We start from the raw sequence: 23,900 nt of genomic DNA, 5'->3' as shown, positions 1-23,900 counted from the left end.
TGTAAAGCACACTTATTTAGCGGATTGTTTCTGGGTCATGGGTTTCAGAGTAAAAGCGGCCATGTCTTTCCGGCACCCCAGAGCTCCTATTTTGAAGGACTTCCGGCACTGATTGTGTTAATCTCCGGCCTGAGTGCTGGGCGCTACTATACGATAGGACGGGGAACGCCATTTATGCCGCTCTGGTGTTAATGTCCGTTTTATTTGCCGATATTGACTGATAACGGCAAATATGTGGCCGATACATCGGTTCATCCCTACCCACGTTTCATAAATACAATGTAGACTAAATTAACATATATGGTAGAGTTGATATGGTGTTGCTGTGAATGGACAGAATACTGAAACAGTCAGAGAGAGAGAGAGAAATGGCCCTGCCGTTTGTGACGGAGAATATAAAGGGTTACAATCATCCAATTTGCTCCTCCTGTAAGACCGTGTCTAGTTTGCCTGATGTTGGCTTTGGATGACAGTGAAAACAGTCCGCATATAATCAGCCATGGGTATTGCAAACTATGCATGAACCGAACCTGTCCTGTTTGGGAAAGAGCTGTGCAAAAATAACTGTCCATGAATACGCTCCCGTCGTAGAACTTTGGGGGTTATGACCAGAGTGGGAAACGAACTCTTTTCACCGCCAGCTAGCCAAGGGCTGGGAAATCAGTCGGCATGATTAGATACCGCAGCTATTAACGACCATGCTATTAACGTTTGTCAAGTAGGAAAGCCCTTCCAATTAACCAACACTTTAACTGGTGGTTGACTATGTTGGTTTCCAACCCTGGCCCGGGGAGCCCACAACAGTGTTTTGTTTTATCTTCATCCGTGCAAGGCCGAGAAGTCAAAGTCAGCGAAGGCCTCCTGCTGCTCCGGGGACAGATTGAAGGGCTTGGCGGGAGGCGATAAAACGGGCTGAAGACGGGTGAAATCGCTGTCAAAGTTGCTCACGTCCATGGATTCTTTGATCGAGGGAAGGAACGGAGGCTTCACTTTCTTGGCGAGCAGGGCCTCCCAGTCGATAGTCTGTGAAACATGGACACAGCATGAAAAGTTTTATTTTTTTCTACCGTGTGTGTGTGCATGTGTGTGTTTTGTGTGATACAGCTGCGCCCTCTGGTGGCGGGCGGGTGTCATACACACAGACAGACTGCCTGGGTTACATAGTAGTGGCTCACTGGATTCGCAATCAGCAAGCATTTGCAATCAATGAGGGAAAACTTTGTGAATCGTCAACGGTTTTTTGAGCGGTGCCTCCGCTCCATTATGCAGCTATGTGTGTCCCTAATACGTGTCCGCCATGTGTCTGTCCGAGCACGGACAGCTGTAACACCTAAAGCGGCCGGTAGAGTACAGCACAGAGTAAAGTGGCACAAAGTACACTACAACTACAGTATTTTACACCATTTGGAGTTGACGTTTCCAGCCTCGCCGGCTCTTCATCCGGCCGTGTGGAGCCGAGGACCGAAACGTCACGTCCAAATGGCGTAGTCCAGCAGATGGCGATGGTAATTCCCATCACTAACCTGACGTACCTCAAAGAATTTCTCTCCTTTGAGCTCGTTTGCGTCCCTCTCCCCAGCTCCTAGCCTTTTCAACGGGTTCTTCTTCAGCAGCTGCAGAGGAGTGCAAAAAAACTGAGTTGGAAGTACATGAGGAAAAAAGCTGTAACCTATGTTTCTCTCATAAAACACGACATTGTGAAAACATGAGAACAACAGTGCTCTGTGTCATTTTAGATTTTAGACATGGCGCTCCATCTCGCGCCAGGAGCCCTAATTCCCCCGTAAAAAATGCTATCTTGTGCCACCACCTAAATCCTTAAAACACCTCCGCTACCCATTACATTATATGCATAGCTGTGGTATGGGTGTTACGCAACTTAAACCAATCAGTGTGCCAGGTGCCATTGCCTTTAAGAGATCTATTATCCATGATCCATTATGCCCTGGATCTTGCCTTATGGAAGAGCAACGCGTGCTGCCTTGGAATACATTTATTTTAGATACAGAGGGTTGTTTTGTGTCCAGTATCTGACTATCTGCCATCCACTCCACGGCCAACACAGCCAAGTTGTCCAACTATGGCAAAATCACATTGGAAATTACACCCATCTAGCATTTAATTGCCTTTCATTTGGTATCAGCTATGTGTTACTGATTATGGGGAATTTACATATTTGCTGCATAATGGGGTAATCAAACTGAAAGAGGGAATCACGCACAATGTGAGATTTGTGGAGAATTAAGACCGAACAAGACCTCAACATGCATGCGTCAAGCCGAGGCAGCTCCAACTCAGGTCTCACCATCTGAGGAGCGCTTTCTTTTATCCAACGGATTCGCATTACGGGTGGTTTGAAGAGGCACTTTCCGTTGCCCTAAACCTGTGTGCATAAGATAGCAAATATAGGGAAAGCGCATCGACACGCCTACAGACACACCTCCACCCGCAAATATAGCTGTCAGCAAAATGAATAGTGGGTTGTGTGGCCGCAAGATAACGCTTACGCACACACAGTGGAAGCTCCTAAATGCGTAATTCACAGAAAATGTTACTTGCGGATAAAGCAAATCTTTGAATATATATATATATATTTTTAAGCACACATTTTTTGCTAAAATCTTTGCTTTTGGGGGTATTTGGCCACAGGTCTGTGGCCAAATAGAATATCATTTTGGGTGTCCTTGACATGAAAAGGTTTGAGAACCACTGACATGGTAACATACGTTTTTCAGAACTGTCAGGATTTAGAAGGCCGTTTGTAGAATGGGCCTTGGGAACGTAGTGATTCTTGGTGCCCTACAGTGGACTAAGTATATTGCAAAGTATTGATCATTGGATTGGAGCCCATGCATTGATTACCTTCTGGATGATGGAGACAGCATGTGGAGGAAGTGACCCAGGGTACTGGATGTCGTCGTTTACGATGCTGTCAAACACCTCCTCTTCATCCTCTCCAGGGAACGGAGACTGTGCAGGGTCGAAGGACATTGATTGATTGATTGATTGATTGATTGAAGTATTTATTAACAGCTTACATTTCAAGCACAACTCAATACGCCAGGCCCAGGAAATAATTCCCAATGCATTTTTCCCATAGACATTCCAAAAAGGATTTATTTAAAGTTGTGACAAATCATGACAACAAACAATATTTTGGACCAAACAAATAATTACAAAGAAGAAAAAAAACAAAAAGTGTTGTAACCTGCCATTTTCTTCTTCTTTCTAATTATTTGTTCGGCCCGAAAAATGTGTGTTTGTTGTCATGATTTGTCACAACTGGAGTTGGCTTTGTACGAGGCTTAAAGGGTCTTTAAATAAATACTTTTTGAAATGTCTATGAGGAAAATGAACGGGGAATAATTTCCTGAGCCCTGGTAGGGGGCAGGACTGCGACGCTCTATTGGGCCCACATACCGCAGGCTTTGTTCAGACCGTTTCTCAAGTCTTGGACTGACTGTTAATTTGCAAGTGATCAGATTGAATTAGCTTATTTCGGACATGCATCAACTTATCTGCACCGGTTGCACATCTGGTTTGACGTACGTGTCATTCGTAGAAAATAATTTAGCATATCTACAACATCACAATGGCTTGATGACACCACCAGGCTTCAGTGTCAGAGTCACCAGTTTAGAAATCAGATGCGAATCACATTTCAAACCACCTGGGAATGTGGTTCAAATCTGCTTGCAAATATATGTTTTGCTGTTCGGACTTGATCAAACTAGTCTGATTCCAATCTATCTGGATAGGCCAAAACATAGGATTTGGCCTACAATTGTGTACATCCAAATATACCAAATGTAACAATTTGAGGGAGGACTGACCTCTCCCACAAGCATCTCAAAGATGAGCACACCCATCCCCCACCAGTCCACGGCCTGGGTGTAATTGTCATCCGTGAGGACTTCGGGGGCCAGGAACTCTGGCGTTCCACAAAACGTCGAGGTCCGATCGCCGTGGCCCATGCCTGCCAAGACGACACGGATAAACTCAGTCAGTGCCAGTGTTTTTGGCAGCAACATTTGATTTTAGTTTTAGTCATAGTCTAACAAAGTGTGGTTTGATTTTATTTGATTTTAGTTTTAGTCATAGTCTTTAGAATAGTTTACATATCGTTTTAGTCACATTTTAGTCACCTGGAGTGCCTTAGTGTTAGTCTAGTTTTAGTCGACTAAATGTCATGCGATTTTAGTTGACTAAAATGTATTTTGGTGGGCCTTGATGCCGTCTTAACGACTGATTTTACGCCGATCTACAAGTTCACAATGCGTTACGGCATAGATCTGCTATTTTCAGCATTCAACCGAGTGTAAAATGACTTATACTGGATCTCTTGTCCACTAGTCCCCTCCTAACATTTTAGTCTAGTTTTTATTTGTTGACGAAATTGTCAGTATACTTAGTCTTAGTTTTAGTCATCATAGGTTCGTTTTCATGTAGTTTCCATTTAGTTTTCGTCAGTGAAAAAAAGGTAGTCGACGAACATTTTTCGTCTTAGTTTTAGTCGACGAAAACAACACTGGTGAATGCTACGTCCAGCATTCATTGAAATCCAACAGGCTCTCTGAATGGAGTTTCACGATTATGAAATCATTCATGTCACCTTCTTTACAGAGCCCGAAGTCTGTGATTTTGACAAAGCCGTCTGCGTCCATTAGCAGGTTGTCCAACTTCAGGTCACTGTGGAGGACACAAACATCCATGTGATAGGGCATTCACTTAGTAATTTATACTAGTTAACTAGTTGCCTAGTTGAATAGTCGACTAGTTGCTTAATGCCCTACCATGTGATGCCTCTGATTTCCTTAAATTAGCCCTTCGCTAAGCCCCACCCCAAAAAGCAACTGTCCAGTGCAAATCCAAATAGTTTAGCAACCGTTAATCCTTGGCAATCTTTGGTCACCTCATAGCTGTCGGTGTTATTTTTGCATGGCTGTGTTGTTGTGCTGTCGGTGTTATTTTTGCATGGCTGTGTTGTTGTGCTGTCGGTGTTATTTTTGCATGGCTGTGTTGTTGTGCTGTTGGTGTTATTTTTGCATGGCTGTGTTGTTGTGCTGTCGGTGTTATTTTTGCATGGCTGTGTTGTTGTGCTGTCGGTGTTATTTTTGCATGGCTGTGTTGTTGTGCTGTCGGTGTTATTTTTGCATGGCTGTGTTGTTGTGCTGTCGGTGTTATTTTTGCATGGCTGTGTTGTTGTGCTGTCGGTGTTATTTTTGCATGGCTGTGTTGTTGTGCTGTCGGTGTTATTTTTGCATGGCTGTGTTGTTGTGCTGTCGGTGTTATTTTTGCATGGCTGTGTTGTTGTGCTGTCTGTGTTATTTTTGCATGGCTGTGTTGTTGAACACATACACAGCAGGACAGTTGCACGACTGAGCCACCCGGTCAGGTGATGGCGATAATGCTAATCACCGCAGTCTTCCGTGCATTTCATGAAAACTCCTGTCGGACGGTCGTAAGTTAATTATCATTATTATATTAGTATTTCTAGTTTATCTAAATAATGCCATGCCCATTTATCCAGTGCATAGCCTACTGCAGGCCTGGATAAGACATTTATCCAGTGCATAGCCTACTGCAGGCCTGGATAAGACATTTATCCAGTGCATAGCCTACTGCAGGCCTGGATAAGACATTTATCCAGTGCATAGCCTACTGCAGGCCTGGATAAGACATTTATCCAGTGCATAGCCTACTGCAGGCCTGGATAAGACATTCATCCAGTGCATAGCCTACTGCAGGCCTGGATAAGACATTTTGAAGCTCTTGCTCCTGAAACGATTGATTATTTATATGGATAAATCCCGTCATTTTACAAACATGCGTCTCAACGGGTGAGAGGGACAGTTTGCCATGTCTCCTCTCTTGCTAACGTGCCTATTGGACAAGGACGGGTTGGGGAGGGACTTGGCGAAGGGCAAATAACCGATGTACAAGCTCATGACGCGGGGCATCATGACCTGTTGTAGATCTGCTATTTTCTGAGTAACTAAGTATGAATCAGGCTAGCAGACTGACTTGGAGGCGTTTAGAAAGCTCAATGACAGTGACTTAAAGGACACATTTGGAAGAACTTACCGATAAATTATTTTATTCAGATGGAGAAACTCCAAACCCAGCACAACACACGCTGAATAGAACCTGTACCAAACAAAATAATTGTTTTAGATATGCATATATTCAGCCCCCTAAAAATCGGGACCCTTAAATCAACGCGCACGTTCGTCATGCACGCACGTGCGCACATGTATACGCACCATAGGGGTTGCATACAGGCGGCGGCCGAACGACAAATAGCCTCAGCGTTGTATTCAGACACGCAAAGTTCATGTTGTCTGATCGTTTAGGTGAGCATGTTTACATGATATGAACATGATAAACGTCTATGCGCCCACTGAAAATAACTGTTATTATTGTTATTCTGGTGAAAACCGGGACAATGTGGTTGTGAATGTTGGCGATATTTGGCTCGAAGTGTGAATTATTACAAAACATACAGTAACCACTTTAGCCCGCGGCCTACGCTATACATTTCAGCTAGGGATGCACGACTAATCTGTAGCATAATAGGAATAGGCCATATGGGCCATAAAAATGCCATATCGGTATCAGAACAGTCTCAAAATAATACAGATTATGATATTTAAACGGTTTTCACCAGCAGAAATGTTTTTAAATTAAACATTTAAAAAAATCATCAATGAGTTCAATATAAATCAAAACTGCCGAGTACCTCTATTCTAGAACTAAAGACAAATCAAGGTATAGAACTTTTTAAGAACTCTTGTGCAAAAGCCAAATCAAATATGATGTAAAATCTTAAGTAAAAATATTTTTCTACACATTATTTGTGTACACATCTCATTCAGTTGTGAAAACAGACACTTGGAAAAGAGTATAGACTATTGATTGATTGATTGAATACTTTATTAACAGGCTTTGGGCCAAGCCCCCCTAGGGCCTAATACTAGGCTTGTTTCCATTGTGGTCCTCTGTATAATATCAGAATCGGTATCGGCAGATATGACCCTGCAAATAATCGGATATCGGTCATAATTTCATAATCGTGCATGCCTAATTTCGGCCATTTGAAAATAGCCGATCTTGTAGATCTGCTATTATAGATCTGACGCCGCCGGTGTGGGATAGGTTATTGAAAATAACGGAGGCGGCTGTTTTGACGCGCGGCGTTCAGAGACGGTGTGTGTTGGGCTTTACTCAGAGAGTGTACAAATGGAACCAAATGGACCCGTTAAATGGGGGGTTCCGAGTTCGTATACTAATGCATGTCAACTTGAAATGAAACTGGTTGACAATCACGTGCTAGAGCCATAAAAGTCTGCGGGCTAACGAGTGTCAATTTGGGGGGTCCTTGACATGAAAAGGTTTGGGAAACAGTGAGATAGAGAACGGACCTGGCCTGGGCTTCAGTGAAGACGTGCGTGTGGATGTGGATCATGAGGTCGCCACCAGGCGAATACTCCATGACGAAGCAGACATGGTCTGTGGTCTGGACGCAGCCGTAGAGATTCACGAGGAAAGGATGTTTGGAGGCGTTGATCATCTCAAAGATCCTCTTCTCACTCATAAGGCTGTGGAAGAGAATAGTGTTGTTTTTGGCAGCAACATTTGATTTTAGTTTTAGTCATAGTCTTTTGAATAGTTTACATATCGTTTTAGTCACATTTGAGTCACCTGGAGTGCCTTAGTGTTAGTCTAGTTTTAGTCGACTAAATGTCATGCGATTTTAAATCAACTGTAGATTTAGTCGACTAAAATGTATTTTGGTGGGCCTTGATGCCGTCATAACGACTGATTTTACACATGCTGAAGTGAAAATATCCGATCTACAAGTTCACAATGCGTCGTTGTAGATCAGCTATTTTCAGCATTCAACCAAGTGTAAAAGGACTTATACTGGATCTCTTGTCCACTAGTCCCTTCCTAACATTTTAGAGAAGATCTGAAGGTAGTTCTTCCAGTTCTTGTTCCCGCTTCGAATGCCACCAAATTACCAATGCATTGAAATGGGACCTGTCCCCAGTTAACCCCTGGGGGTCAAAAAACCTTAGGTTTTCTTCTTGGCTAGGTGGCCCAGCCTTCATCCAATCAGGATACAGAGGGGCCTTCTGCCAATCATGATCGAGCGGGGGCGGGCCTTGGTGTGTGTGCCCCCCACCCCACTGTGTCCCCCCCACTTCTTTACTGTCATATGGGGGAAAAACCTATGACATCATAAAATCAATGTACACCAACAACAAATGCGCAGTTAGAATAGGCGAAAAGCACACAGACTTTTTCCCCCAGAGCCGTGGTGTTAGACAGGGATGCAGCCTGAGTCCAACACTCTTCAACATATATATCAACGAATTAGCAAAAACGTTAGAACAGTCTACAGCTCCAGGCATCCCCTTGGCAAACACAGAAATCAAATGCTTACTTTACGCAGATGACCTGCTGCTGCTGTCCCCAACCAAGGAAGGACTACAGCAGCAACTTGATCTCCTACACAAATTCTCCCAGACATGGGCCCTGACAGTGAACCTAACCAAGACTAAAATCATGATATTTCAAAAAAGGCCCAGCCGCCAAAACCACCAATTTTTCCTAAATACAATCCCACTAGAACAAACTAAAAACTATACCTACCTTGGCCTAAACATCAGCAGCACAGGGAACTACAACCAAGCTGTAAAGGACCTGAGAGACAAGGCAAGAAGGGCATTCTATGCCATCAAAAGAAACATCAAAATAGACATCCCAATTAAAACCTGGCTTAAAATACTGGACTCGGTGATAGAACCAATTTCCCTCTATGGTTGCGAGATCTGGGGACCATTAGCAAACCATGACCTGGAAAAATGGGATAAACACCAAACCGAGACCCTACACACAGAATTCTGCAAATCCATTCTCCGTACCCAGCGAAAAACACCAAATAATGCATGCAGGGCAGAATTAGGACGATACCCACTCATAATCAAAATAAAAAAGAGAGCACTTAAGTTCTACAACCACCTAAAAGAAAGTGACCTAGATGCACTCCATAACAAGGCACTCACACACAGTGAAACTCTAGAGAGATGCCCCCTCAGCCAGCTAGCCCTGGAACTCCGGGCACAAACACAAACAGAGCCACGAGATAGAAAACCCATTGGACTAAACCAAATTATAAAACAGCAAAGGGAAAACTATCTGACACATTGGAAAGAAGCAACACAAAAGCAGAGTAAACTAGAATGCTATCTGGCCCTAAACAGAGAATACACAGTGGCAGAATACCTGAGCACCGTGACCGACCCAAAACAAAGAAAAATCTTAACTAGGTACAGACTCAGTGAGCACAGTCTCGCGATCGAGAAAGGCCGTCATAGGCAGACCTGTATCCCGAGAGAAGACAGACTATGCACCCACTGCACACTAAACGAAGTGGAAACCGAGCTACACTTCCTAACCATCTGCCCATTGTACCAAGACATCAGAGACACATACTTCCCACAGATTACAACCACACACGGAGATTTTGAAAACATGACCAATGACAAAAAACTCCCATATCTGCTGGGCGAAGTACAACAATGTGCAAACACAGCAGCAAGATTTGTGAGTTGCTGTGATAGGAGAAGGATATCAAATGGAACACAACCACCCTAAAGACTAATAATTGTGTATATTCCTGCACTATACCTGCATCGAGTTATCTTGGTACACAGAAGTTGATCTATTGAAGATTCTGACCTTCAAAGTACATAATTTTTGTTTTGATTGTATTGCTGTATTGTTGTATTGTTCTTTCTGCTTTGGCAATGTAAACGTATGTTTTCTCATGCCAATAAAGCCCTTTGAATTGAATTGAAATTGAATGTAAAGAAGTGGGTGGTTCTTGAGCCTTTAGTGTCATTTGTAAAGAAGTGGGTGGTTCTTGAGCCTTTAGTGTCATTTGTAAAGAAGTGGGTGGTTCTTGAGCCTTTACTGTCATAATTATGTAAAGATGCAAAGTCTTTGCACAGACAAAAGAAAGCTCAAAACTAAAATGTTTGCCTACATGATATGCAAGCAAGAATTGTTTGCAACATTCATAACATATAATTATAGCTTTTATGTATAAAAGATCTCACAAACCTGTCCACTTCATCACGAGTCACAATGTCTCTTTTCTTCAAGGCTTTGATTGCATAGAGCTTGCCAGTCTTCTTAAATTCTGCTAAAAGCACCTGGATGGAGCAAACGGGCAGCACTGAGGATACAAGCAACTTTCTTCACCATATCATTGTTAAAATGGTTTCAAACGGTGTGTTACCTTTATATACCTTTATATCATTGTTAAAATGGTTTCAAACAGTGTATTACCTTTATATACCTTTATATCATTGTTAAAATGGTTCAAACGGTGTATTACCTTTATATACCTTTATATCATTGTTAAAATAGTTCAAACAGTGTTTTTTTACCTTTCCGAAATGCCCTCTGCCAAGAACAGAAATATATTTGAAATCTTCCATCTGCATCCTTATTGGGAGATGAAGTGGCAAGAAAAAAAGATAAATCTAACCACACTTTGTTACAGTAGATCTCAGTGTACAATAATTGTCATATTTGTATGATCGTGTGTGTGTGTGTGTGTGTGTGTGTACCTCAGATCAGATACGGACTCATCTCCATGCCTTTCTGTTATATCACTTCCAACAGACGACTGTAAAGAGAAATACAGTTTCAAACACCCTACTACCAGTAAGACTGCCCTGTGAGCGAGAAGCTGTGCACGCATCTGACTGGGTGACAGCAGACTGCTGGGCAAGTGCTGGCGCTTTGGCAAGGGGGGGGGGGGTCAACATATGTCATGAATTCTGCACTGGCCATATATCGAGTGTGTCTTGAGTGTACAGGGTTTGATGAGGGCCCAGTTAGGGCTGGGCCTTAATTTTCGGGCCTGTTAAGAACGCCGGCTGCCGGGTGCGTCTGCACTCATTAGCGACTATTAATTGTTGAGAGTGGAAACATGGCAGTTCCAGCACCTGTTTTTCTTGCTGCGTAGACACGGGAGGTGCTTGTTGTGCTGTGGAGGTGGCGTAGGGGTCAAGGTCACTCTGACGGGACTGGTCATCATCGCTGATGTCCAGTCTGATTACTGGAACGTTGCTATGGACAATTGGACAGAAATATGATCACTGGCACACAGTGTTGGCCAATATTACTCAAGAGAGTAATATGTTACTTATTACATACCTTAAACAAGTAATAATATTATATTGCTTATTACTTGGAATGGTAAATGGTGCATTTATATAGCGCCTTTATATAAGGCGCTTTACATAGATTGTGCATTACATTCATCCATTCACACACACATTCATACACTGATGCCCGGAGGAAACCATGCAGGGCACCAACCTACACATCGGGAGCTATTAGGGGGTTCAGAGTCTTGCTCAAGGACACTTCGACACTAACTCTGCGGGGAGCCCACAGGGATCGAACTGGGAACCTTGCGGTTCCATTCCGGTCACTCTACCCTTGAGCCACATGGCTGCCGCCCCGAATCCCCGGAATCAAGACTAATATATTATATACTGTATTATATAATTACATATTACCTTTTATGGTCGGACATGCGGTCGCACACGTGCTGCTCCCGTGCTTGCGGTTAGGGTTTGAGGTCTAATGACAGTCAGACCAATAGTAGCACAATCTGTTTAATCTGTTTAGTCAGCTTCTTTAAGAACTGAATCCAATTGTTTTCAAGAAGAAGAGTCACCAATCAGTGAAAAGGGCTTTAAAATAAAGCAGTGATCTTTCTCGACCTTTTAAATTAAATGTTTTCAAGCCAACAGCCAACAAAACATAAACAAAAAAGTAATATGTAATATGTGCAATTTTTTACAAAGTAATGTGGATATAATATTACTGTTACTGGGTAAAGTAATAATATACAGTAATTTATTACTAGTAACAGTTACTGCCCAACACTGCTGGCACTTTTCTATGGACAGAACAAAAGGGGGGAAAACATTGTGTAATATGGTCCACAAAAAAAACTAAAACTAAAAACTAAATAAAAGACTTTGAAGTCTGTTTTATTTAATACATTCCAGCACAGTCTTTGGTGGAACAATTTCAGACGCCACTTTTGTCTATAGTAATAAATTAATAAATATATAAAGGTCATACAAGCGCATCCATTCGGCTAGCTCGGACATTATGATGATGGATTGCAGGGGGAACCAATTAAAGGTCATTGTGCCGTTTTGTCACTGACCGTGGCAGTGGAATGGGTGTTTGATTCTGCTGTTTTTGTCACTGACCGTGGCAGTGGAATGGGTGTTTGATTCTGCTGTTTTTGTCACTGGCCGTGGCAGTGGAACGGGTGTTTGATTCTGCTGTTTTTGTCACTGACCTTGGCAGTGGGACGTGTGTTTGGGTGTCCCTCCTCTCCGCGGCCGGCGGTTCGTTGACCAGAGGATCAGGACTAGACGACGACGTCATGGACGAGCTGAACGTAGAGAAGGTAGCGTAGTGGGGCAGGACGCTCATCATCAGATGACCCCACGTGGTGAAGTTCATGTTCATCTGAGCCGCTCTGAGGAAGTTCTTCCCTGGATGAATAATAAGAAGAATCGATTTAAAAAAAGACAGACAGATAGTAGGTGCACACGCGGTTTGCTGTGGTGACGCATTAAATATGAAAGCTCAGGAAACAGACTAATTCTCACGTCATCATGACATTGACATCTCATATAATTAATGAGACACACACACACACACACCTTTCTCTTTAGTGAAGATACACCGTTGTCGCCTCAGTTTCGGCTGTCGCTCGACGATGGTGTCAATGAATGAAATCTGTAAATTGACCAGGAAAATAATTATTTGGAAAAACTAAAACTGTAAAAGAAGTGTCAAAACCATCCATCCACCCATCTTCAACCGCTTATCCGGAATGGGGTCATGGTGGTAACATTTCCAGACTTTCTCAAGCAACATTTGTAACTTCCACCTGGGGGAACCCGAGGCATTATAATCCCTGCCCCGGGTGCCTCAAGGACCCTCTAGGCCTGGGAGACACTCGAGAGGCATCCTAACCAGATACCCGAACCACCTAAGCTTGTCTCCTTTCCAAACGAAGAAGCAGCGCCTAACTGAACTTCTCACCCTACTGTATATCTCTAAAGGAGATGCCAGCCACCCGTCTGAGAAAACTCATTTTGGTCGCTTGTATACCAAAAGAATAATCATCTGGTCATGGCCTTACACTTCATGACCGTAGGTGAGAGTAGGGACGAAGATTTATCTGTAGACGGAGAGCTTTGCCTTCTGGCTCAGCTCTCTTTTCGTCACAACAGTGCGCAACCGCAACTGCAATACCGCCCCTGCTACTCCCATTCTCCGTCTATCAGATATGACTGAGAAATTACTGACATAACGTATTTGATAATTGTATACTTCAGATCTTAAAGCTTAAAGCTGATCTACTGTACAAGCGTACAACACGCCATGAAGTGACGCGTTGTGCGCTTGTAGATCGGCTATTTCCGCCCTCTTATGTATTTGAAAATGTATGAACGTTTCCCAACATGGAAACGATTATGATGACTATGCAACAAATAGCTGTGATCATAACTGCGATCAGTGGATTCTGTAATAACTGTGACAGACAGACCTCGGCATACAGGCTCCCCTGTGGCTCCATGCGGAGACACTGGTCCTGGTTTGGGTTCTTCTCCAGCAGCTCTTCCAGACGTAGGAACTTGACTGCACACATTCCCCTCCAGTCCCGCCGGAAGATCCCGATCTCCAGCTCACGAGACTGTTGTTCATATATAATTGGTTTTAGTCATAGTCTTTTTTTATATGTTTATTGGTAATAGGTTTCAACAATTTAGTACAGTTTGAACATACCATTTTCTTTTCTCTCCCTCACCCCGTCCCTCCCCCCCAGTTATCGTCATCATTAAAACAATATGAAAAATAACATTAATAATTGAGTACAGACATACAAAAACAACAACCATGCATATTTGACATATGATATAAACAGTAGGATACAAAAAATATATTTAAGCACAGATAACAAAAACAATATAAATAACAAAAAATAAAATAAAATAAAACAAAATAAATACAATTATGAGTTGGGTTATTCGAGTTCAAAAGATAGTCAGTCACAAGTTATGTTGGAAAAGATTGTGTTCGGAACGTTGTCATACATCACCCTCTATACACAGTTCTATCGTTATGAGAAAGCAAAAAAACACACATAGTATTGATTCAATTAGTCTGTCGGAAGTACTCTCAGATTCTCAAAGTAGGTAATAAATGGTTGCCAGCTAGAAAAGAACCTTTCTGTTGAACCTCTAATTGTAAACTTTATTTTTTCCAATTTCAAAAATCCCATAATATCCTTAAGCCACATAGCTATAGAAGGGGAAGTTGGGGATTTCCATCCCAACAATATTCTACGTCTCGCTATCAGTGTGGCAAATGCTACCATATTAGACTGTTTCTGGGTTAGAAGTTCAAAATCTGATGGTACCCCAAAAATAGCCATCTGGGGTGACGGCTCCAAACGAACCTCAAATATATCAGACAAAATCTCAAATATTTTAGTCCAATAATGTACCAGCTTGGGGCAGGACCAGAACACGTGTGATTAGCTGGTGAGAGAGCACATCTATCACATCTATCATCAATTCCAGGATATATTGCAGCAAGTCTAGATTTGCAGTAAAGTCATGAGAGTCATAGTCTTTTGAATAGAATTTCATTCAGTTTTTGTTTTAGTCTAGTTTTAGTCAACTGAATAAGATGTTATGGCCTTTGATGCCGTCATAAATTCCTGATTTTACACTTGGTTGCATGCTGAAAATAGCAGATCTGTTATTTTCGGAGTGACTTTTCTACCTTCATTACACCATTTCACAGTCTCTATCATCACTCTGTTTTAGAATAATGCGATAACGCCAAAACCTACCTTTTCATACAGTAAGCCAGATGTAAGAGACAGATTTAAGGATAGTAATACATATTAGTCTGGAAGTGGAAACCAGATGAATATCTGGATAGATAAAGGAGCCCACCTGCTGGTCAATGACAGAACTACAATAACAATATCATTGCTCCATGTAATTACAGTGAGCTACAAGGGCACCATATCCTTCTATTCCTGCTGTTCAGTCAGCAGGATTGAAATCCTGACGTCAACAAAACTAGGCTACCGTTACATAAATTATTGCAACAACACATCACTGATTTAGGATGCAATATACTATAGCCTACTATAGGCCTATTTACAGTACATAGCCTACAGGACTGGGCTATAAACAAGGTCCTTGACACCCATCAGGATTGTCATTGTGATGATGTGGCCTACCCGCTCCAGGTGGACACAGAAGGTCTGGTGCTCCCACATCTGTCGGCTCACAGGTCTCCACTGGGTGCGTCCCACCAGTCTGTTGTCCAACCTCAGAACGGCACTGACCTCTACTGTACATTGCACAACAACACCAGATGATAACACAGTCGGTCACCACATTGCCAGGGGTTTTCTGGAAGGGCATTGCAAATGATATCCAAACATTGCCTATATTACCATGACCTGTACATGAAACTCCACCAAGAAATATACTTCCACAGTGTTTTTCTTTTCTTTTTTTTTTCTTTTTACTTTTTGTGTCTAAGGTATATCAAAGGGGATGCACTGCACAAGCTTTATGTTATTTTATAATATCACAACTGTATTCATATCTGTGCACTGTTTGGAAACCACTGGATTAAATAGTTATGCTTGATTTTCCATTAACTTAACGATTCTACAAATTACTTCTAAATCCTGACAGTTTTCTGAAAAACCCTATGTTTTTATGTGAGTGGTTCTCAACCTTTTTCATGTCAAGGACCCCCTAGAATTATATGCATTTGGCCGCCGACCTCCATCTGAAAATATGTTGTCCCAGGGACCCCCCCAGAACCAAAGTTAAAACGTTCATTTTTATGTAGTTCAAATGCTGAATAAAAATGTAGTGAAAATCTGTACGTCCCCCAACCGAGGAAACTCCCCCCTGTATAAGGGTCCAGACACACCCAATAATAAAAATAGGTATTCCATTGAGTCTCTCATGGTCAGAAACCATGAAATATATAAGTTTGCGTTTTTAGCTCATCTGGTTCAGAAGTTAGAGCCAAACCTATTTTCTGGGTGCTAATATTGTGGCGGCCATATTGCGGCGGCCATATTGGATTGCATGGAAACTTTCAATACAAAAAATGTTCGTATTAATATCATTGATCAACCTCCATATTCACCCCCATTACAATTATTGTGGCGGCCATATTGGACTTTTTGCCCAAAAATTGACCGGGTTGTCCATAATATAGCCTAGGTTGTGATCCTACTGGGTTATAGATATTATTTTGACAACTTTGTATGTTATGGCAAATGCAGGTTTCCTAAAAAAGGGTGGTTTGCCCCCTGGGTACTGTCAGGTGAAAAGAAGTGGACTCCTCATGCATGGAAGGGGGCATGAGGTCAGTCCTTTGCTCTCCCCAGGTTGGCAGAGGCTGTAGCGCCCAGGATTACATTAGACAAAAAATAAATAAACACAAAACAACAGCCACAAATGTCAAAGTCTCCCTGAGCCAAGACATTGAACCGTTGAATCCGTTGAATATAAGTACTCACATAACATACAGCAGTTTGTATCTTTGTACCAATATACAATGGCTGCATGCATTCTAGCATGGCTTGTCAAGTAGTAGCATGTACATACGCATACATGCTCTGCAATCGAACCCCTAATGCTCCTCGGGCAACATACAGTATATGAATACATGCAAAACGTAAAAGGTTTATGGACGAAGCACTTACAAGAGAGGCTCCTGTCTGTTGTTCTGTCAGGCAGTTTAGGACAGTCATCATCAGTGATGTGACCGTGTGAGCAGTCCAGAGGAGAGGTCATGTGAGGCATGTGTTCCACTGGTTCATCCAGCAGATCCTCACATCCAAGAAGCCTAACTTCAAGTTTACCTGGAACAACAGACAGTGGTACAATCTTTTATGGATTTTCTCTTCCTTCTTTTATTTTATTTTTTAATCTCTTCTGGTATTATTGACGTAGATGTGTTCACACATGCCAGAGCAGCGAGAGAGAGAGAGAGAGAGAGCACATTACAATTATGACATCTTTAACATGTCAGGGCTGCACAATGTTGATAAAAAAGACATCACAATAGACAGAGAGTATGCTATGTGCGCATGCATAAAGTGAGTGGCAAATCAAGCGGCAAATCGAGTGGCAAAGTGAGTTTAGCGCCGTTTAACGGCATTTAACCCATTCTGACCGAGAACCCGTTTTGGTGTTGGCATCATGTTATGCTTTAGCTATTTAAAAATAGCAGATCTACAAGCTCATAGCGCGCCACCGAGTGGCGCGCTACGAGCTTGTAGGTCTGCTATTTTTTTTTTAATCGAAGAACGACTGACATTTTTAGAATCTGATCTCAGGTCAGAATGGGTTAATCAGACCAGTGTGTGTCCAGTGGAAACCTCGTATGAATCTGATCTCAGGTCAGAATGGGTTAACGGCATTTAATGCAATAAGATAGGACTTTTCTGTTTGGATGTACAGTATGTACAAGGCCATAAAGTATAATATAATAAAGTTCATAGACATATAAAGGTAGACACCCCTTTCGGCTCTGGAGCGTATGTGCTCAAGGGAGGGCAGAGAATTCCCGAGATTCCTTGCGAAGCATGAGCGTGCGTCACACAGAGCGCATGTTCGGGTCTGATAAGTCCCGGAAAAGATGCGCTGTCATTGGCCAGTAGTCACTTGAGTGGCAGGGTGACAGTGTGCTGTCCACTCTTCCAGTGTAAATTCTTCCGCCCTCCCGTCAACACACGTGGCTCCAACTAACTGCAGCAGCCAATGAGGCATCTATTTTTTTAATATCTATGGGCGTTCCTGCATAACTTCCGGGTATGATGCATTTGAAATACCTTTCCAAATGTTCCCCCTAATTTACAATCACAATTCACATTACAACTGTGACATTTGACGACTTTAAAAACATTTCACCAACACAAAGAAAAAGAAGGGGAAAAAAAAGAAAAAGAAAAGAAAATCCGCAAAATAATATGCAGTCTTACTGCACATGCCATCTAGATCTAGCTACCGTGATGATACCAGTTAAGGACGCGGGCTTGGTGGAGACGACGCAGGAAGAGTTGATGAGGGAGGTAAGCAGACAGAGTTTCCCAGGAGGAGGAGATCCGGCCAGGGCAGGCTGCTCCTCTCTAGTGGTGGTGGCGGCAGCAGGGTGGTGGTGGTGATGGATGTCGGGTTCCTCCTTGCGCTGCTGCTCCTTCGTGCACCTCTCCAGGGAGAGCTGCAGAAGACTGAGCTTCTGGGAGGACTCCTGCACACGAGAGCCAGCCTATAGCAGGACGGTATACAGTACGGTGTATTATTTGTCTCTCTTTGTGTGTGTGTGTGTGTGTGTGTGCGCAATGTTTTCCCCTGCAACTATACGGGGAACATATTTTTTTTTTTTTGAGGGGGTATGTGTGTCTGTCTGTCCGTTTGAGCACGGAATGTGCTCAGCTGATTGGCTGAGTACGGAATGTGATTTATAATGATGATGTGTGATGATCTGATTCTGCATGTTCAATATGATTGTTTTTTCTTTAAACTAACAAAAACAACTATGAATGTATAGTTTTATATTACTCTCCCTCTGCCAGCCTGGGGAGAGCCCTGACCTGAGCTCATGCTTCCTTCAATGCAGTGAGTATCTTCTTACTCTTATCACCTGATGGAGGGGGGGGGGGGGGGGGGGGTTTCCCCGGTTGGACGTAGCGCATGAGTAACACGTTATTCCAGGAGAAGGAGAGAATGTCCGCACACTGTTGAGTAGCTCCCACTGGAAATGTTATTTGATAAAGGATGACAACGTTTCGACCCCTTATGAGTCTTCGTCAGGTACAGTATATATATATACCTGACGAAGACCCATAAGGGGTCGAAACATTCTCTCCTTCTCCTGTACATATCTTTTTGTACAGCACCTGAAAGTTTTTTAGAGATGTGCGTACTTTCCGTTGGATTCCGTTTCTAACACGTTAGGTGCCCCGGCTGGCCAGGCGGGAGGGCAGTATAGAGACCAGGGAACATATCTGACCAGTCTTTCACTCAGGTATTTTCTGGTGAGATGTGTTGTGGAAATTGTCCCCTTTAAAATCTAATATTACATTATGTTTGCCCTCACCCCACTTTCCTCTAACATGCAGTGATTATGAATTGCACAAAGTATAATGTCCAGTGTACGGGCAAACTGCTTCCTCGCCTGTAATTAGGCATCTATTCCAACATGTATGGGATTCACACTGTGATTACACTTGAAGAAATCAGATTTCTGTTGAAATAGGATTAGCTTTCAGAATAAAAAGCCTAGCTAGGTAATCTCTCTCATACCAGTGTTGATTTCGTCGACTAAAACTAAGACGAAAAATGTTCGTTGACTACCTTTTTTCACTGACAGAAACTAAATGAAAACTAAGCTATGATGGCTAAAACTAAGACTAAATATACTGACAATGTCGTCAACAAATAAAAACTAGACAAAAATGTTAGGAAGGGACTAGTGGACAAGAGATCTAGTATAAGTCCTTTTACACTTGATCGGCTGAAAATAGCAGATCTACAAGTCATTACGATGGCATCCAGGCCCACAAAAATAAATTTTAGTCGACTAAATCAACTGTCGACTAAAACTAGACTAACACTAAAACATTCCAGGTGACTAAAATGTGACTGGAACAAAATGACTAACTATTGAAGAGACTAGGACTAAAACTAAACTTGCTGCCAAAAACAACACTGTCTCATAATACCTCAACGAGTGCTTTTTGGTCCAGCGATGGAAGTCCTTCCAACTTTTTAAGCACGTCTTTGGCGAGCGCCAACACGTCCGTCTCTTTCTGGATGTAGTGCTCCAACTCCGCCATACGAGCATCCAGGGAGCCGGCTGCCACTGGAGAGGACCCTGCATCAGGGACGTGCTCACATATACATCAAAAAGGGACTTCAGCCCCTGCCCTTTTACCCGTCTGTAAAACAACTGCCCTCTCCAGACCACGAATGCAGCACTTACTATGGCAAAATGCCACTCCTTTCCTTTCCATGCCATGCCGGAAAGGCAGCATTCAGGAGAATTGTTTTTTTTTCTCGTTGAACTTGAACGAAGCATTTTGTTATTGAACGAAATCCATTTCGTACAACCGCATCTCCAGTAGATAAAGAATCCAGGCTTGCGCCCCGAAAATAGCAGATCTCCAAGATCACAACGTGTCGCGCTGCGACGTGTTGCGAGCTTGGAGATCTGCTATTTTCACTATTTTGGTCCAAAAGTGCCCTCTTATGGGATTTCAGCCCCTGCCCCTCTAACACTCTCTGCACATGCCTGCCCTGCAGGATCCAGATCCAGAGAGAGATGCAGGAGCGTAGTGTGGATTAAAATGTTGACTGGGCGAATTAGCATCGAGAGGAGAGGCTGGGAGGATTTAGAGGAGGTGATTTTGGAGGAGGTGGCTGCCGAGGTTACTGCCAACGTATATAGGCTATATTTTGTTGTCTTTCTTGTTGTTTTGCCCCAGCATTTCAGAAGCTATATAGCTACTGGGAAAGATCTCAATTGACTAGCTGGCCCTGTGCCAATTGAGCAGTGGTTTTCAACCAGTAGTCCGGGGACCACCAGTGGTCCTTGAGGGGCTCCAGGTGGTCCCCAGCTAAATGATGGAGAGTTTTACAGAACTATAGAGTGTAGAATAATTGTTATTTTTGTTTAACATTTGCCTGTTGCCGTGGCTCAAATGCTGAATAAAGTATTTGCCTTGATATGAAAGGGGTTGAAAACCACTGCTACGTTTCTGAGAGAGAGGATGTTTACTTCCTGTGCAACATGAAATGGTACCTGGCAATGGCCAGTGGTGGAAAGTACCGGTAAGTGCATTTACGTACAATTTTGAGTTATTTGTACTTTACTTGAGTATATCGTGTACTTTTACATTATACTCCACTACATCTCAGAGGCAAATATTGTACTTTTACTCCACGACATTCATTTTAAAAGGTACTAGTTACTTTGTAGGTTTGGATTATTATTAATATTACAAAACATTCATTAACCACTTAGTCCTATATACGTTTCGGCATTTGAAAATAGCCGATCTACAAGCTCACAATGTGTATGCATGGATGGCTAAAGCAAATTTCTAAACATTATGCTATTCTCCAATTGTGTTAATGTATTAAGAATCCAAAGCTATATACTATTCCATAGAAAGTCGAAATGTACTTTCATATGAACAAACATTTTTTGAAAGACTTGGTGAATTCTTGCTGCATCACACAGTATTGACTCAATGAGAACAGACATCATCAGCATTGACTATTTTTAAATAATTTGCAATCAACAAAAATAAAAAGCGAATGCAACCCCTGCTTAAGAATGTTTATAATGAATAACATCAAACAAGTCTAGTTTTTTATCTTTTCAGGATAATGAACAGGATTAATCGTTGCATGGGAACAGTTTAGAGATGCAGCAAAGAGCTGTTATTTCACATTCCACAACAATTCGATGTATTGCACTACATCTACTTTGTTTTGTATTAATTGATTGCTTGCTTTTATCCTTTTCCTGTGTGGTCTTATAGTTTTGTATGTTGTATTTTATGTGCTATGGACTTCTGTCTGAAATATAAAGATGATATAAAACAGCTGTGCACGCATGCCACCATGGGCTGACCTCTGAGTGTTGTGTTATGGTTGCAGCCATCACCACCTCCAGCCTGCTGGGTGACTTTGATAATGTGCATTCGGATCAGCTCGATCTTGGAGCGGCTATCCTGCAGCATCTGCTGAGCTGTGGACAACATCATGATCCTGGTGGATACAGAAAAACAACAAAGCTTTGCAGTCTTTACACTACCGTCCGTCACCAGCTATGGGTTGTTATTCCTGTAGTATAGTTCAATAAAGGAGGAAAGAAGTAGCCTTATATACAAACACAAATAAACCTTAAACTCATATATACGCCTGATCCTGTTTCAAGTCGGAACGGGCAAGTGATAAATAATCCTGTCTGTCTGTATATGTACAATGCAACATTTATAATTGGGGCGATGGGTGGGGTTGGGGGGAGCGACACACAAGTGGGGGAAAGGGTTAAAACAAAAAAGTAAACGTTTTTTTATGTTAAGAGAGAGGATAATTAATAGCATGACTGTGCATTTCACATACCTCGGGGGGTGATCTGCCTTCTCCTTGCCGAATAAGGACTTAATTTGACATCCTCCTCGGATAGGGACCGGACCTCTCACGTTGCTTGGACCTTCACTATCCTTGAAACAACAAGTCCCCTGATGTTATTGCACGTGTTTTGTTTTTTTTAAACCAGGGCTCTCCTCCTGTATGCGTCTTTACATGTTGTGCGCGTATAAATGAATCACGCATCAGTCTTTCCTCGAGTTTTGTTTTTTTTGCCTCTCAGCTGGTGCCTGTTCTGGGATATTGTCCATGATTTCCCTTTGCATCTTCTTCATCAGCCCACTGTTTTAGTGTTTACGGGGTTTTGACTGCAGGGGGGGTATATGATAGGATAGTTCCTTCGGGTGCCAATGAACACCGCTGCTGCAGATGGGATCGTCCTAGCCGTGGCTCAGTATTGGCCAAGGGGGAGGACCACGTTGTTCCACTAGGGGCTGTCACCAACCAAAAAGACAAACACTGCTGTTGTATTATCTTCGCATGCAGGCAGCAGGCTGCATGCAGGACAAGAAAGGAGCACAACAATTCCTTATTGCTTTAATAAGAGAGCCTTGTCGTGTTTAGCGTGCTTGATCCCTGCATGCACGGCAGCCGCGTGTACATAAATCAAACGGTTTAAACAGCATGCAGCATCAAGCAGGCAGAGGCTGGTGTTTTATTAACAAATCCATCATGCATGCCCCTACCCTGAGCCATTTCAGTTACCCCGGATCACGGGGCACAGGGTTAGCCCACAGTCAGAGAGCTAATAATAGAAACTTAACTTCAAACTTGTAACATGCATTGCATTTAAAAACAATAAGCATTTCTGTCTTCTCATGCCCAGTTAGATCCATATGAGTTCACTCAGTATTTTCTGGTGGTGCAACATGCACGTGGTGTTGTGGAAATTGTTATTGTCCCCTTAAAATCACGAGAGAAATATTGTAAACAGATTAGTGAATGAAAGTCAGAGAGAAAGTGAGCAGAAAGGAAATGGACAATGACTGGGAGCTGGGTATTACGATCACACTTTTATCGAGCTTTATAATGTATGGAGGCTATATAGCCTGTGTAGTATAGGCTAGCTACTACGACCATGTCGCTTGCCGATAATGTTGGACGGACATAAATGCACTAAGCCTGTGTTGGCTCGGCAAGCAAGCCTGCAAGCATCATATGGTGCGATAATGCATGATGATGAATCATGGGCTACTATAAATTAAACAATTCATTAACCGGGGCCAAGATTGTGACTTCGGGGTAAAGTCATCTTTTTTTGTCCTATACTCCTGCATGCATGCCTTAAAGCTTGCAGAATGAACGGAATGTTTTTGACTAAACAAAATCAACCGTGCATGTATCATAGTCATACCAGTCAGATGGAATTGATTTACGGTATATAAAAATGGTGAACATTCATTTAATTTTCGGTGAGTGTTATTTTTTAATTATTATTATTACTTAAATGTTAATACAATAATCCTTCACTCCCCCCCAAAAAGAGACCTACTTTGAGAGGCGGAGCTCTCGTTCGTATCGTGGTGCTCTGTGCTCTGCGTGCTTTCCTCCGCTTTCCATGTGTCTCGCGCG

General features: G+C 42.5%; 1 protein-coding gene across 1 annotated transcript; it reads right to left on the bottom strand.

Annotated features, from left to right (window-relative positions):
• Positions 1-819: 819 nt before the first annotated feature.
• On the bottom strand, positions 820-21,937 carry LOC308317021 (serine/threonine-protein kinase N2-like; the record flags this gene model as incomplete). The annotated part of the gene is made up of 19 exons (XM_080765812.1): positions 820-1,023; positions 1,533-1,613; positions 2,863-2,970; positions 3,834-3,976; positions 4,613-4,689; positions 6,085-6,147; positions 7,422-7,598; positions 10,129-10,220; positions 10,458-10,515; positions 10,641-10,699; positions 11,022-11,145; positions 12,401-12,599; positions 12,771-12,846; positions 13,664-13,810; positions 15,326-15,486; positions 16,868-17,026; positions 18,186-18,435; positions 19,892-20,043; positions 21,808-21,937. The coding sequence occupies 19 exons, from the start codon at positions 21,935-21,937 to the stop codon at positions 820-822; spliced, it is 2,460 nt and encodes an 819-aa protein (XP_080621938.1).
• Positions 21,938-23,900: the final 1,963 nt, after the last annotated feature.

This window comes from Protomyctophum bolini (genome assembly GCF_963924005.1).
Source record: "Protomyctophum bolini genome assembly, chromosome: 6".
NCBI classification, from domain to species: domain Eukaryota; kingdom Metazoa; phylum Chordata; class Actinopteri; order Myctophiformes; family Myctophidae; genus Protomyctophum; species Protomyctophum bolini.
The sequence above is the reverse complement of the archived record's forward strand: the minus strand, read 5'-3'. Positions and strand labels throughout refer to the sequence as shown.